Below are 12623 nucleotides of genomic sequence, written 5' to 3'. Positions count from 1 at the left end.
ATATGAGTGACTTAGGATGGGGGATATAAGTGACTTCAAGGATTTTTAATATTTTCTGTGACATCTAAGATTAGGTATAACTAATGTACCATAATATTTAGGTTCCACCGGATCCTCCTCCTACAATTCCAGCGACAAGAGACAGCTGATGGAGTGGTTAAATCACACAACTACGGTAAGTCGTCAGTGGGGCCAAAACTGTTTAAAATTTGCAACTTGAACATTCTCAAATATTTGCAGACTTTGGGCATATTTATTCAAGTCCCCTCCAGCTAAGACAACCTTTTGAAAAAGTTTATTTGAAGAAATAGGTTAAGGACAGGGGCTCTATGGAATAAATATAGGTGGTGTACCATCGACTGGTCTTCTTAAATCTCCCCCTTTTTTGTCCGGGTTCCCATTGTATTCCTTACTGAATGAAGTAGTCATGTATAGCTGCTGTTCGAGCTTTCGGTCTTATGTCATCAGATGTTCTCGAGGAGCCACCACAATTCTGAATACTTTTATCTCTTGGTCTTACAGAACATGTCTACAGAAATGGGATTGGGCATCATTCCGGATTTACAGACATACGTCACTTCCATTGGCCCTTCTGGATTTCAGAAAAATGAGGAGGAATTAATCGTGTATATTCTAGGGAACATAACAGAAAACATTGCCCAGTCTAATCTGAGCTTTCCCTCAGGCGCTGTGATGGTGAGTAATGAAATTCCCAAGAGGAACAAATAGAATATGTTGTAAAGGTGCTCAGAAGATGCTGGGCCAAAATCGTACACAATGTGAAATGTCAAAAAGATGCAACCACATATGGACAATGGATATGGTTCCCCACCACTGAAATCTGGACAGTAGAACAAAGAGGTCTAAGGATGGAAAATTTCTTGTCCACCACCGATGGTGTGAAGAGAACTTCATGTCTAAGATGGAAAAACAATATGTTATTATGCAACAGGTCTACAGAAATCTATTCTTACCACGGTGATAGCGTTCCATCAAAGATCTGCTCACCTTGTAGATGTTGCCAATAGTAGATACTTGTATTCCATATAACACAGATGTTAATAACTGTCGGCCAGTCTTACTCATTGATTTTTTTGGTTTCTCGTTTCTAGGACATCCTGTACATTGTCAATGAAATACTCAACGAAACATCTTGGAAACAAGCATCCACCATGCTCAGCCCAACACTTTTACGCTGCTTTGAAAATCTCCTAGAAAGCATGGAGTTGGTGAATGCGTCTTATAATGTGTCCTACGAAAACATTGAGTTCCATTGCTTAGTAGCCCCTTGCGTGAACATGAGTAATGAGAATGCCCTTAGTATTAATCCTCATATCAGTTTAGCCCTGGCCCAGGAGGACAGTCAGCAAACCTTTCATCCAGCTTGTTTGGTCAACATTTTGTTATTGTCCTTCGCGACCCTGAATATGGACTTCCCAGGTCAATATGAAGCAGAAGAGCAATCTATTTACCAAGTAGACAGTAACATCATAACCAACGTCTTGCGAGTCCATGATAAAACTTTCCACAACCCGAATATCAACTTGACCTTCCAATGTTCCAATGGAAATTACTGTGACCCTACGACTATTTGTGCTTTTTGGAACTTTACCAAGAGCATTTGGTCTTCAGAGGGGTGCACCACTGAAATTGAAGATGGAGAAACCCACTGTTACTGCCATCATCTCACATCATTTTCTGTGTTGATTGCAAAATACATCCCCAGTGCCCTGAAGAACAACTCGGCACTTGACTACATCACCATGGCAGGTCTTGTTATCTCCATTCTCTCTCTCGTGTTGTGTATCACGTTCCAGGTGTACCTTCTAAAGTTTCCCATGAACCTTGTAGCTTATTACAGACATACCGCCATACTCAACGCTTCCATCTTTCTTCTTCTAAGCTACATCTCATTTATTGCCGCCAGTTATATCACACCTAAGCAATATCTCCGGCTTTGCGTAGGACTAACCTTCTGCACCCATTTTTCACTCCTAGCTTTCTTTTGCTGGACCTTAGTCCAAAGTCTGTTTCTTTTTTGCCGTTTGGTGTTTGTGTTCCATCATATCACAAAGAAGGAATTCATGAGTGTTTCTATTGGTCTTGGTTATGTATGTCCCAGCCTCATTGCCGTGGGAACCTTCTTGTACTACTCTCCTACCAATGATTATAGGAGGGACAATGTTTGCTGGCTGGACACTGATTCAGGGGCTTCAATGGCTTTTAACATCCCAACCATCATTATTCTGTCTGGAAACTTCCTCGTCCTTCTTGTGGTAATTCGTAAACTTCTCAGACCGTCCATTTCAGAAGGCTGCAATGAGGATGAAGAGGTCATCAAGAAACTGGTGAAGGCTGTAGTCTTCTGTACACCTCAGTTTGGATTGACCTGGGCTATTGGAATCCCATTATTGTCAGATGGGAGCTGTGTGGCGTTACACTATTTGTTTTGTATTCTAAATCCACTTCAGGTCAGTGTTTGCCAATTTTCTTTCTTGAAATTAGATTAGACATGTGTCTGAATTGGTGCAGAGAAGAACAGGAAGAATAATATGTGAAGAAATTAGTGAAGGTTCGAAAAGACTAATGTTCAAAGATGAAAATATTAGATGTCATTCTGACTGACCAAGAAAGAGCATTTTAAAATTCAGGTGTAGCACAGGAGGAGTATTACAGATATCAGGAGATTTACAGAAGACGGAGAAGGGTCTTGGGTTGTTGGTAAAATGGAAGGCGTGGGAGAGATGGTGAAGTGAAGGGGGCAAAGCTGAGAATTACTTTGTGGATATTTGGAATTGTGTAATAGTGATTGATATGGAGTCGATGACCTCCTAGTGAAAGAGTTAGAAGGTAAGAAACACCAGGCTGATCCATTCTGGATGGATTGAGATAGGTTTTGGCATTTAAGTATTATTGTTATTGTTTAAAAAATGTTGAATGTGAGTCTGGAATGAACCCAAGTCAGAACACCTTATTATTATTATTATTATTATTATTATTACTTATTTATATAGCACCATTGCTTCATGGTGCTGTACATGAGAAGGGGGGGTTACATACAAAGTACAGATATCACCTACAGTAAACAAACTAACAATCACAGACTGATACAGAGGGGAGAGAGGACCCTGCCCTTTCGGGCTTACATTCTACAGGATGGTGAGGAAGGAGTCAGTAGGTTGGGGGGTTGCAGCAGCTCCAGTGTTGGTGAGGCGGTAGCTCCAGTAGTGGTGAGGCAGCGGGGTCATTGCAGGCTGTAAGCTTTCCTGAAGAGATGGGTTTTCAGGTTCCGTCTGAAGGATCCGATTGGGGTTGATAGTCAGACGTGTTGGGGCAAAGAGTTCCAGAGGATGGGGGATATCCGGGAGAAGTCTTGGAGGCGGTTGGGTGAGGAGCGAATAAGTGTGGAAGAGAGAAGGAGGTCTTGGGAGGACCGCAGATTACGTGAGGGAAGGTATCGGGAGATTAGTTCAGAAACATATGGAGACAGGTTATAGATGGCCTTGTAGGTCAGTATTAGTAATTTGAATTGGATACACTGAGGGAATGGGAGCTAGTGAAGAGACTTGCAGAAGGGAGAAGCGGAGGAGTAGCGAGGAGAGAGATGAATTAGTCAGGCGGCACAGTTAAGGATGGACTGTAGAGGTGCGAGGGTGCTAGCAGAGAGGCCACAGAAAAGGATGCTGCAATAGTTAAGGCGGGAGATGATGAGGGCATGTACAAGCATTTTAGTAGAATGAGGGTTGAGGAAGGGACGGATTCTGGAAATATTTTTGAGCTGGAGGCGACAGGAGGTGGAAAGAGATTGGATGTGCGGTTTGAAGGACAGGGCAGAGTCAAGGGTTACTCCGAGGCAGCGGACCTCTGGTACGGGGGAAAGCGTGATGTCGTCAATTGTTATAGATAAGTCAGGTAAGGAAGATCTGTGAGATGGGGGAAAGATGATCAGTTCAGATTTGTCTACATTGAGTTTGCGAAAGGGAGAGGAGAGGAAGGAGGATATGGCTGATAGACACTTCGGGATTCTGGACAGCAGAGAGGTGACGTCTGGGCCAGAGAGGTAGATCTGAGTATCATCGGCATAAAGGTGGTACTGGAATCCATGGGACTTTGAGTTGCCCCTGGCCAAGTGTATAGATTGAGAAGAGTAGGGGTCCTAGAACAGAGCCTTGGGGGACTCCAACAGAGAGAGGGTGGGATGAGGAGGTAGTGTGGGAGTGGGAGACGCTGAATGTGCGGTTGGAAAGGTATGAGGAGATCCAGGATAGGGTGAGGTCTTTGATGCCAAAGGAGGAGAGGATCTGTAGTAGAAGGCAGTGGTCAACTGTGTCGAAAGCAGAGGACAGGTCTAGAAGGAGGAATATAGAGTATTGTCCGTTAGCTTTGGCTGTACAGTAAGTAGGTCGTTGGTAATTTTGGTCAGGGCTGTCTCAGTGGAATGATGGAGGCAGAAACCAGATTGTAGATTGTCAAAGAGCAAGTTAGATAAGAGGTGGGAGGAAAGGTCAGTGTGGATGTGCTGCTCCAGGAGTTGGGAAGCGAATTGGAGCAGCGATATTGGGCGATAGCTGAACATGGCTATTGGGTCGAGAGTTGGCTTTTTGAGGATATGCGTGATTGTGGCATGTTTGAAAGCAGAAGGGGAGGTACAAGAAGTAAGTGATAGGTTGAAGAGGTGGGTTAGGGATGTGATAAGAGTGGTGGTGAGGTTGGGGAGGAGGTGGGATGGGATGGGGTCGAGTGCACAAGTGGTGAGGTGTGATTTGGAGAAAAGATGAGCAAGCTCCCCTTCAATGATGTTAGGTAGGGAGTAGAGTTGAGCGACTTTTGCTTTTTTAGGGTCGTGTTTCGTTTCGTGAAACCCGACTTTTCCAAAAGTCGGGTCGAGCAAGATCGTCCGATTATAGGGAAAAGTCGGGGTCGTCCCGAAACACGAAACCCAATGTAAGTCAATGGGGAATAAAAGTCGGCAGTGAGAGGAGGACAGGAAACACACCTACAGTGCCCATTTGAATGCCAAAAGCATCAATTCTTCTTACTTAAGCTTGTCAACCTTAATTAACTTCATAATACAAGTTACGCACTGAAAAATGGGGGTTATTTGGCTAAATTTGTGGGGGGGAGGGCTGGCTGCAGGTTTTCATGTGCCCTGGGCGAAAGAGCGCCCCTTTAACACATACCACAACTCATCATGCTCCAATACGGCAGAGAAATAGCGGTATAGTACAATGAAAAATACCTCACTTTTTACATCTCATGACGAGGCCCATCTATTTCTCCATACAGAATCATTGGTCCCATATAATGTTTGAAACAGTATATGATGAGCTCCACATAATGCTACAGTATATGTTGGTCCCCATGGATGAAGCTCCACTGTCTTATGGGCCCAAATAATGCTCCAAACATAATGGGCCCCATTTCTACTGCTCTAGTGTATAATGGGCCCTGTAAATGCTGCTCCAGTGTCTGATGTCCACCTTTGGAATGTTCCAGTGTATGGTGGGCCCCATCTATCATTCTCCAGAGTATAGTGCTCCCCAAAAATTGCTGTCCCAACATAGAAAACAATCAAATAAGTCTCCTCGCTAGGGAATCCCTGTACTTGTCTGGACAGGTGCTGTAGCTTGCTTAACAGCTCGCCAGCCGTTCTCACGCCCAGTATGGATTGCACGTGATTGCACAAAGGTTAGAAAGGGTACCGTATCCCTGGATAACATGTATGGATAGCGTACACATTCAAAATATATGTCTATACAGCATGAGGCAGGCTCAGACGGTGTTAGGCCCAGTATGGATTGCACGTCATTGCACAAAGGTTAGAAGGGTTACCGTATCCCCGGATAACATGTATGGATAGCGTACACATTCAAAATATATGTCTATACAGCATGAGGCAGGCTCAGACGGTGTTAGGCCCAGTATGGATTGCACGTCATTGCACAAAGGTTAGAAGGGGTACCGTATCCCCGGATAACATGTATGGATAGCGTACACATTCAAAATATATGTCTATACAGCATGAGGCAGGCTCAGACGGTGTTAGGCCCAGTATGGATTGCACGTCATTGCACAAAGGTTAGAAGGGGTACCGTATCCCCGGATAACATGTATGGATAGCGTACACATTCAAAATATGTCTATACAGCATGAGGCAGGCTCAGACGGTGTTAGGCCCAGTATGGATTGCACGTCATTGCACAAAGGTTAGAAGGGGTACCGTATCCCCGGATAACATGTATGGATAGCGTACACATTCAAAATATATGTCTATACAGCATGAGGCAGGCTCAGACGGTGTTAGGCCCAGTATGGATTGCACGTCATTGCACAAAGGTTAGAAGGGGTACCGTATCCCCGGATAACATGTATGGATAGCGTACACATTCAAAATATATGTCTATACAGCATGAGGCAGGCTCAGACGGTGTTAGGCCCAGTATGGATTGCACGTCATTGCACAAAGGTTAGAAGGGGTACCGTATCCCCGGATAACATGTATGGATAGCGTACACATTCAAAATATATGTCTATACAGCATGAGGCAGGCTCAGACGGTGTTAGGCCCAGTATGGATTGCACGTCATTGCACAAAGGTTAGAAGGGGTACCGTATCCCCGGATAACATGTATGGATAGCGTACACATTCAAAATATATGTCTATACAGCATGAGGCAGGCTCAGACGGTGTTAGGCCCAGTATGGATTGCACGTCATTGCACAAAGGTTAGAAGGGGTACCGTATCCCCGGATAACATGTATGGATAGCATACACATTCAAAATATATGTCTATACAGCATGAGGCAGGCTCAGACGGTGTTAGGCCCAGTATGGATTGCACGTCATTGCACAAAGGTTAGAAGGGGTACCGTATCCCCGGATAACATGTATGGATAGCGTACACATTCAAAATATATGTCTATACAGCATGAGGCAGGCTCAGACGGTGTTAGGCCCAGTATGGATTGCACGTCATTGCACAAAGGTTAGAAGGGGTACCGTATCCCCGGATAACATGTATGGATAGCGTACACATTCAAAATATATGTCTATACAGCATGAGGCAGGCTCAGACGGTGTTAGGCCCAGTATGGATTGCACGTCATTGCACAAAGGTTAGAAAGGGTACCGTATCCCCGGATAACATGTATGGATAGCGTACACATTCAAAATATATGTCTATACAGCATGAGGCAGGCTCAGACGGTGTTAGGCCCAGTATGGATTGCACGTCATTGCACAAAGGTTAGAAGGGGTACCGTATCCCCGGATAACATGTATGAATAGCGTACACATTCAAAATATATGTCTATACAGCATGAGGCAGGCTCAGACAGTGTTAGGCCCAGTATGGATTGCACGTCATTGCACAAAGGTTAGAAGGGGTACCGTATCCCCGGATAACATGTATGAATAGCGTACACATTCAAAATATATGTCTATACAGCATGAGGCAGGCTCAGACAGTGTTAGGCCCAGTATGGATTGCACGTCATTGCACAAAGGTTAGAAGGGGTACCGTATCCCCGGATAACATGTATGAATAGCATACACATTCAAAATATATGTCTATACAGCATGAGGCAGGCTCACACGGTGTTAGGCCCAGTATGGATTGCACATCATTGCACAAATTTTAGAAGGGGTACCGTATCCCCGGATAACATGTATGGATAGCGTACACATTCAAAATATATGTCTATACAGCATGAGGCAGGCTCAGACGGTGTTAGGCCCAGTATGGACTGCACGTCATTGCACAAAGGTTAGAAGGGGTACCGTATCCCCGGATAACATGTATGAATAGCGTACACATTCAAAATATATGTCTATACAGCATGAGGCAGGCTCAGACGGTGTTAGGCCCAGTATGGATTGCACGTCATTGCACAAAGGTTAGAAGGGGTACCGTATCCCCGGATAACATGTATGGATAGCGTACACATTCAAAATATATGTCTATACAGCATGAGGCAGGCTCAGACGGTGTTAGGCCCAGTATGGATTGCACGTCATTGCACAAAGGTTAGAAGGGGTACCGTATCCCCGGATAACATGTATGAATAGCGTACACATTCAAAATATATGTCTATACAGCATGAGGCAGGCTCAGACGGTGTTAGGCCCAGTATGGATTGCACGTCATTGCACAAAGGTTAGAAGGGGTACCGTATCCACGGATAACATGTATGGATAGCGTACACATTCAAAATATATGTCTATACAGCATGAGGCAGGCTCAGACGGTGTTAGGCCCAGTATGGATTGCACGTCATTGCACAAAGGTTAGAAGGGGTACCGTATCCCCGGATAACATGTATGGATAGCGTACACATTCAAAATATATGTCTATACAGCATGAGGCAGGCTCAGACGGTGTTAGGCCCAGTATGGATTGCACGTCATTGCACAAAGGTTAGAAAGGGTACCGTATCCCTGGATAACATGTATGGATAGCGTACACATTCAAAATATATGTCTATACAGCATGAGGCAGGCTCAGACGGTGTTAGGCCCAGTATGGATTGCACGTCATTGCACAAAGGTTAGAAGGGGTACCGTATCCCCGGATAACATGTATGGATAGCGTACACATTCAAAATATATGTCTATACAGCATGAGGCAGGCTCAGACGGTGTTAGGCCCAGTATGGATTGCACGTCATTGCACAAAGGTTAGAAAGGGTACCGTATCCCCGGATAACATGTATGGATAGCGTACACATTCAAAATATATGTCTATACAGCATGAGGCAGGCTCAGACGGTGTTAGGCCCAGTATGGATTGCACGTCATTGCACAAAGGTTAGAAAGGGTACCGTATCCCCGGATAACATGTATGGATAGCGTACACATTCAAAATATATGTCTATACAGCATGAGGCAGGCTCAGACGGTGTTAGGCCCAGTATGGATTGCACGTCATTGCACAAAGGTTAGAAGGGGTACCGTATCCCCGGATAACATGTATGGATAGCGTACACATTCAAAATATATGTCTATACAGCATGAGGCAGGCTCAGACGGTGTTAGGCCCAGTATGGATTGCACGTCATTGCACAAAGGTTAGAAAGGGTACCGTATCCCCGGATAACATGTATGGATAGCGTACACATTCAAAATATATGTCTCAGGAGGCAGGCTCAGACGGTGTCAGGCACAGTATGGATTTGACGGCCCAGATTACACAGCGGAGGAGCAGGGAGAGGTAAAGATTGCAAATGCTGGGGCCCTGGCCAAGCAAGGGGGGCCCACTCGTGGGCGTCGGTACTGGCACTGGGCCCCTCATAGTACAGCGGTGTGTCTGACGGCGGGTGTGCACCACCACCGTCAGAGACACTTGATTGCACTATGAGGGACCCTGTGCCAGTGCCCGCGCCCAAGAGTCGGCCTACCCACCTGTCCAGGGCAACGGCACTCGCATGGTGTCGTGCGCTAGGTGGTGACCCCGGCCATGGGGGGGAGGCAGCACAGTTAGGGAGTTTTAGAAAGTGGCATATGTTGATGTTGGACATTCAACTGATGCAAAAGGCGAAATAGGTGAAGTACCAGGAAGAGGTGGACCAAAGCAAGCCATTTTTCTGTCACCCTATGTGTCATCAGGGGAAGGTGGGACAAAATCCTTGGAAACCCATGCGTGGTTCATTTTAATGAAGGTTAGATCATCCACATTTTGGGTTGACAGACGGGTCCTTTTTTCTGTCAGGATTGATCCAGCTGCACTGAAGACTCTTTCCGATAGCACACTTGCAGCTGGGCAAGCGAGCTCCTGTAAGGCATATTGGGCCAGTTCAGGCCAGGTGTCCAGTTTAGCGGCCCAATAGTCAAAGGGGAATGACCTGTGTGGGAGAACATCGATATGGGAGGAAAAGTAGTTTGTAACCATAGTTGACAACTGCTGTCCCCTGTCACTTTCCATCGATGCAGTATTACCAGTTGTGTGAGCGGTATTTGAAAAATCAGTCCACAACATTGTCATGAAACCCCTGTCTCCAACGCCACTTCTGCTGTGTGCACCACGAACACCTCTGCCAAGCTGCCCCCGGCCCGTACGGCTCGTGTGAGAACCATCACCGCTGCTGTTTGCTGGGAATGCCTCAAGCAACCGATTTACCAGAGTTGCTTGTTTATTAGCCAATATTAGGTCAAGGTTCTCCTGTGGCATGATGTTTTGTAATTTGCCTTTATAGCGTGGATCCAGGATGCTGGCCAACCAGTAGTCGTCATCGTTCATCATTTTGGCAATGCGGGGGTCCCTTTTTAGGATCCGCAAGGCATAATCTGACATGTGGGCCAATGTTCCCGGTGTCAATGATGCACTGCGAGTGCTGGGTGGAGGAGCACTTTCTGGCAAATCCACATCCCTCCAGTCACGCACAAATCCTGTACCAGACCTTGCCACGCCAACATTTTCACTTGCCCCACGAGATGCATCCTCCTCCCCTAAGTAATCATCCCCATCATCCTCCTCCTCCTCCTCCTCTTCTTCCTCCACCTCGTCCAGGAGAGGTCCCTGAGCAGACAATGGCTGAATGTCATCAAGGATTCCCTCCTCCTCTTCCTCCTCATCAACATTGGCTGCAGACGCCTGCTCCTTAAGGTGCGTCAAAGTTTGCATGAGCAGACGCATAAGTGGGATGCTCATGCTTAGGATGGCGTCGTCTGCGCTTACCAGCCGTGTGCATTCCTCAAAACACTGAAGGACTTTACAAAGGTCTTTCAGCTTCGACCACTGCACACCTGTCAACTCCATGTCTGCTCTCAAAGTGCCTGGCCGTGTATCCTCCCACAAATGCATTATGGCCTGCCTCTGCTCGCACAGCCGCTCCACCATGTGCAGGGTGGAGTTCCACCTTGTTGCAATGTCGATAATGAGGCGGTGGTTGGGAAGGTGGAGCAATCGCTGCAGCTTCTGCATACGAACGGAGTGTACAGGCGACCGGCGGATGTGCGCGCACAGTCTTCGCACCTTCTGGAGCAGGGCTGTTAACTCCGGATAATTTTTGAGGAAGCACTGCACCACCAGGTTCAAGGTGTGAGCCAAGCAAGGTATGTGGCTGAGTTTTGAAAGGGCTATGGCTGCCACAAAATTACGGCCGTTATCACTAACTACCTTGCCTGCCTCAAGATGTACACTGCCCAGCCATGACTCAGTTTGTCGCTTCAAGTACTCGGCCAGCACCTCGGCGGTATGTCTGTCGCCCAAACACATCATCTGCAACACAGCCTGCTGACGCTTTCCACTAGCTGCTCGATAGGGGGACACATCGTGTGCAACAGTGGCAGCTGCAGATGGAGTGCTCGTACGACTGCGCTCTGTGGACGAGCTGTCGCTTCTGGAGGAGGAGGAGGATGAGGGTCGAACGCCTACAGCCAACTGTTTCCTATACCGTGGGCTAGGCAGCACTGTCCCACCACCGCTGTCCCCTGTGGACCCTGCATCCACCACATTAACCCAGTGCGCAGTGATGGACACGTAACGGCCCTGGCCATGCCGACTGGACCATGCATCAGTTGTGAGGTGCACCTTTCCGCTCACTGACTGCTTGAGTGCATGGACAATGCGGTCTTTCACATGATGGTGGAGGGCTGGGATGGCTTTGCGAGAGAAGAAGTGGCGACTGGGTAGGTCATAGCGTGGTACTGCATAGGCCATGAGTTCGCGGAAAGCTGTGCTTTCCACCAACCAAAAGGGCATCATCTCAAACGAGATTAGTTTGGCAATGTGGGCGTTCAAACCCAGTGTACGCGGATGAGAGACTGAGTACTTTCTTGACCTACTCATAGTGTCTGGGAGGGTGAGCTGGACTTGAGAGCTGCATATGGTGGAAGTAGCGGTGGACAGGGCGGACTGAGAGAGGGTTGATGATGGTGATGGAGTTGGTGTTCTTTCTGATGGCCTAGAATCAGTCTTTCGTTGATATAACAGTGGGATTCCCTGACTGCTGTGGCCTTGCAACGACACCTCAACATTTGCTGCTGTGCTAACCGGTGGGCTTACAGTGGGGGAAACAATGTAGCGTTGCTGACTACCTTCGTTGTGATCAGTTGCACATGTGGCACTTGAGGTTTGGTGTTGTGTCCACGCTTGCAAGTGCATGCTGGTTAAATGTCTAAGCATGCAACTGGTATTCAAATTTTTCAGATTTTTCCCTCGGCTAAAGGTCTTTGCGCACTTCTTACAGATAACCTTGGCCTGATCATGAGGATTTTGTTCAAAAAAGTGCCACACTGCACTCTTCCTACTTTGGCAGACATTTTGCGGCCTAGCACGCTGTGATCTTTTGACCCTCTGGACAAGCTGTCCAGCAACTCTTTTGATGTTTGGAACCTGTCTTTGGAGTGCTCCGGGCCTGCCAGATAACAGCTGTTGCGATGTCGATGTCTGCTGTGGATGCTCCTCATCTGAGCTATTGGAAGCAGCACCCTCTTCCCCCAATGGATGCCAATCTGGGTCAACAACTGGGTCATCCATCACCTCCTCTTCTATGTCATGTGCACCTTCCTCTGTGTCACCGTGTATGGTGGTATAGTGTGCGGGAAGGGGCACCTGAGTCTCATCAGGGTCAAAATCTGGCTCTGTACACTGCGATGACAATGTAGTGCTCTGAGTGAATGTACC

At 46.9% G+C, this 12623-nt stretch overlaps 1 protein-coding gene across 1 annotated transcript in view; it reads left to right on the top strand.

Moving 5' to 3' along the window:
• The window catches only part of LOC141074365 (adhesion G-protein coupled receptor F1-like), a 44145-nt gene that overhangs the window by 7809 nt on the left and 23713 nt on the right, over window positions 1-12623 (top strand). Inside the window, exons 6-8 of the mRNA XM_073562017.1 lie at window positions 102-175; window positions 523-696; window positions 1113-2471. Of these exons, the coding sequence (XP_073418118.1) occupies window positions 102-175; window positions 523-696; window positions 1113-2471 (1607 nt within the window). The remainder of the gene's footprint in view (window positions 1-101; window positions 176-522; window positions 697-1112; window positions 2472-12623) is intronic.

This window comes from Dendrobates tinctorius, unplaced genomic scaffold, assembly GCF_039654945.1.
Source record: "Dendrobates tinctorius isolate UK_male_01 unplaced genomic scaffold, ASM3965494v1 ptg000332l, whole genome shotgun sequence".
Lineage (NCBI taxonomy): Eukaryota > Metazoa > Chordata > Amphibia > Anura > Dendrobatidae > Dendrobates > Dendrobates tinctorius.
Note: the sequence above shows the minus strand (reverse complement) of the source record. Positions and strands in the feature narration are given on the sequence as shown.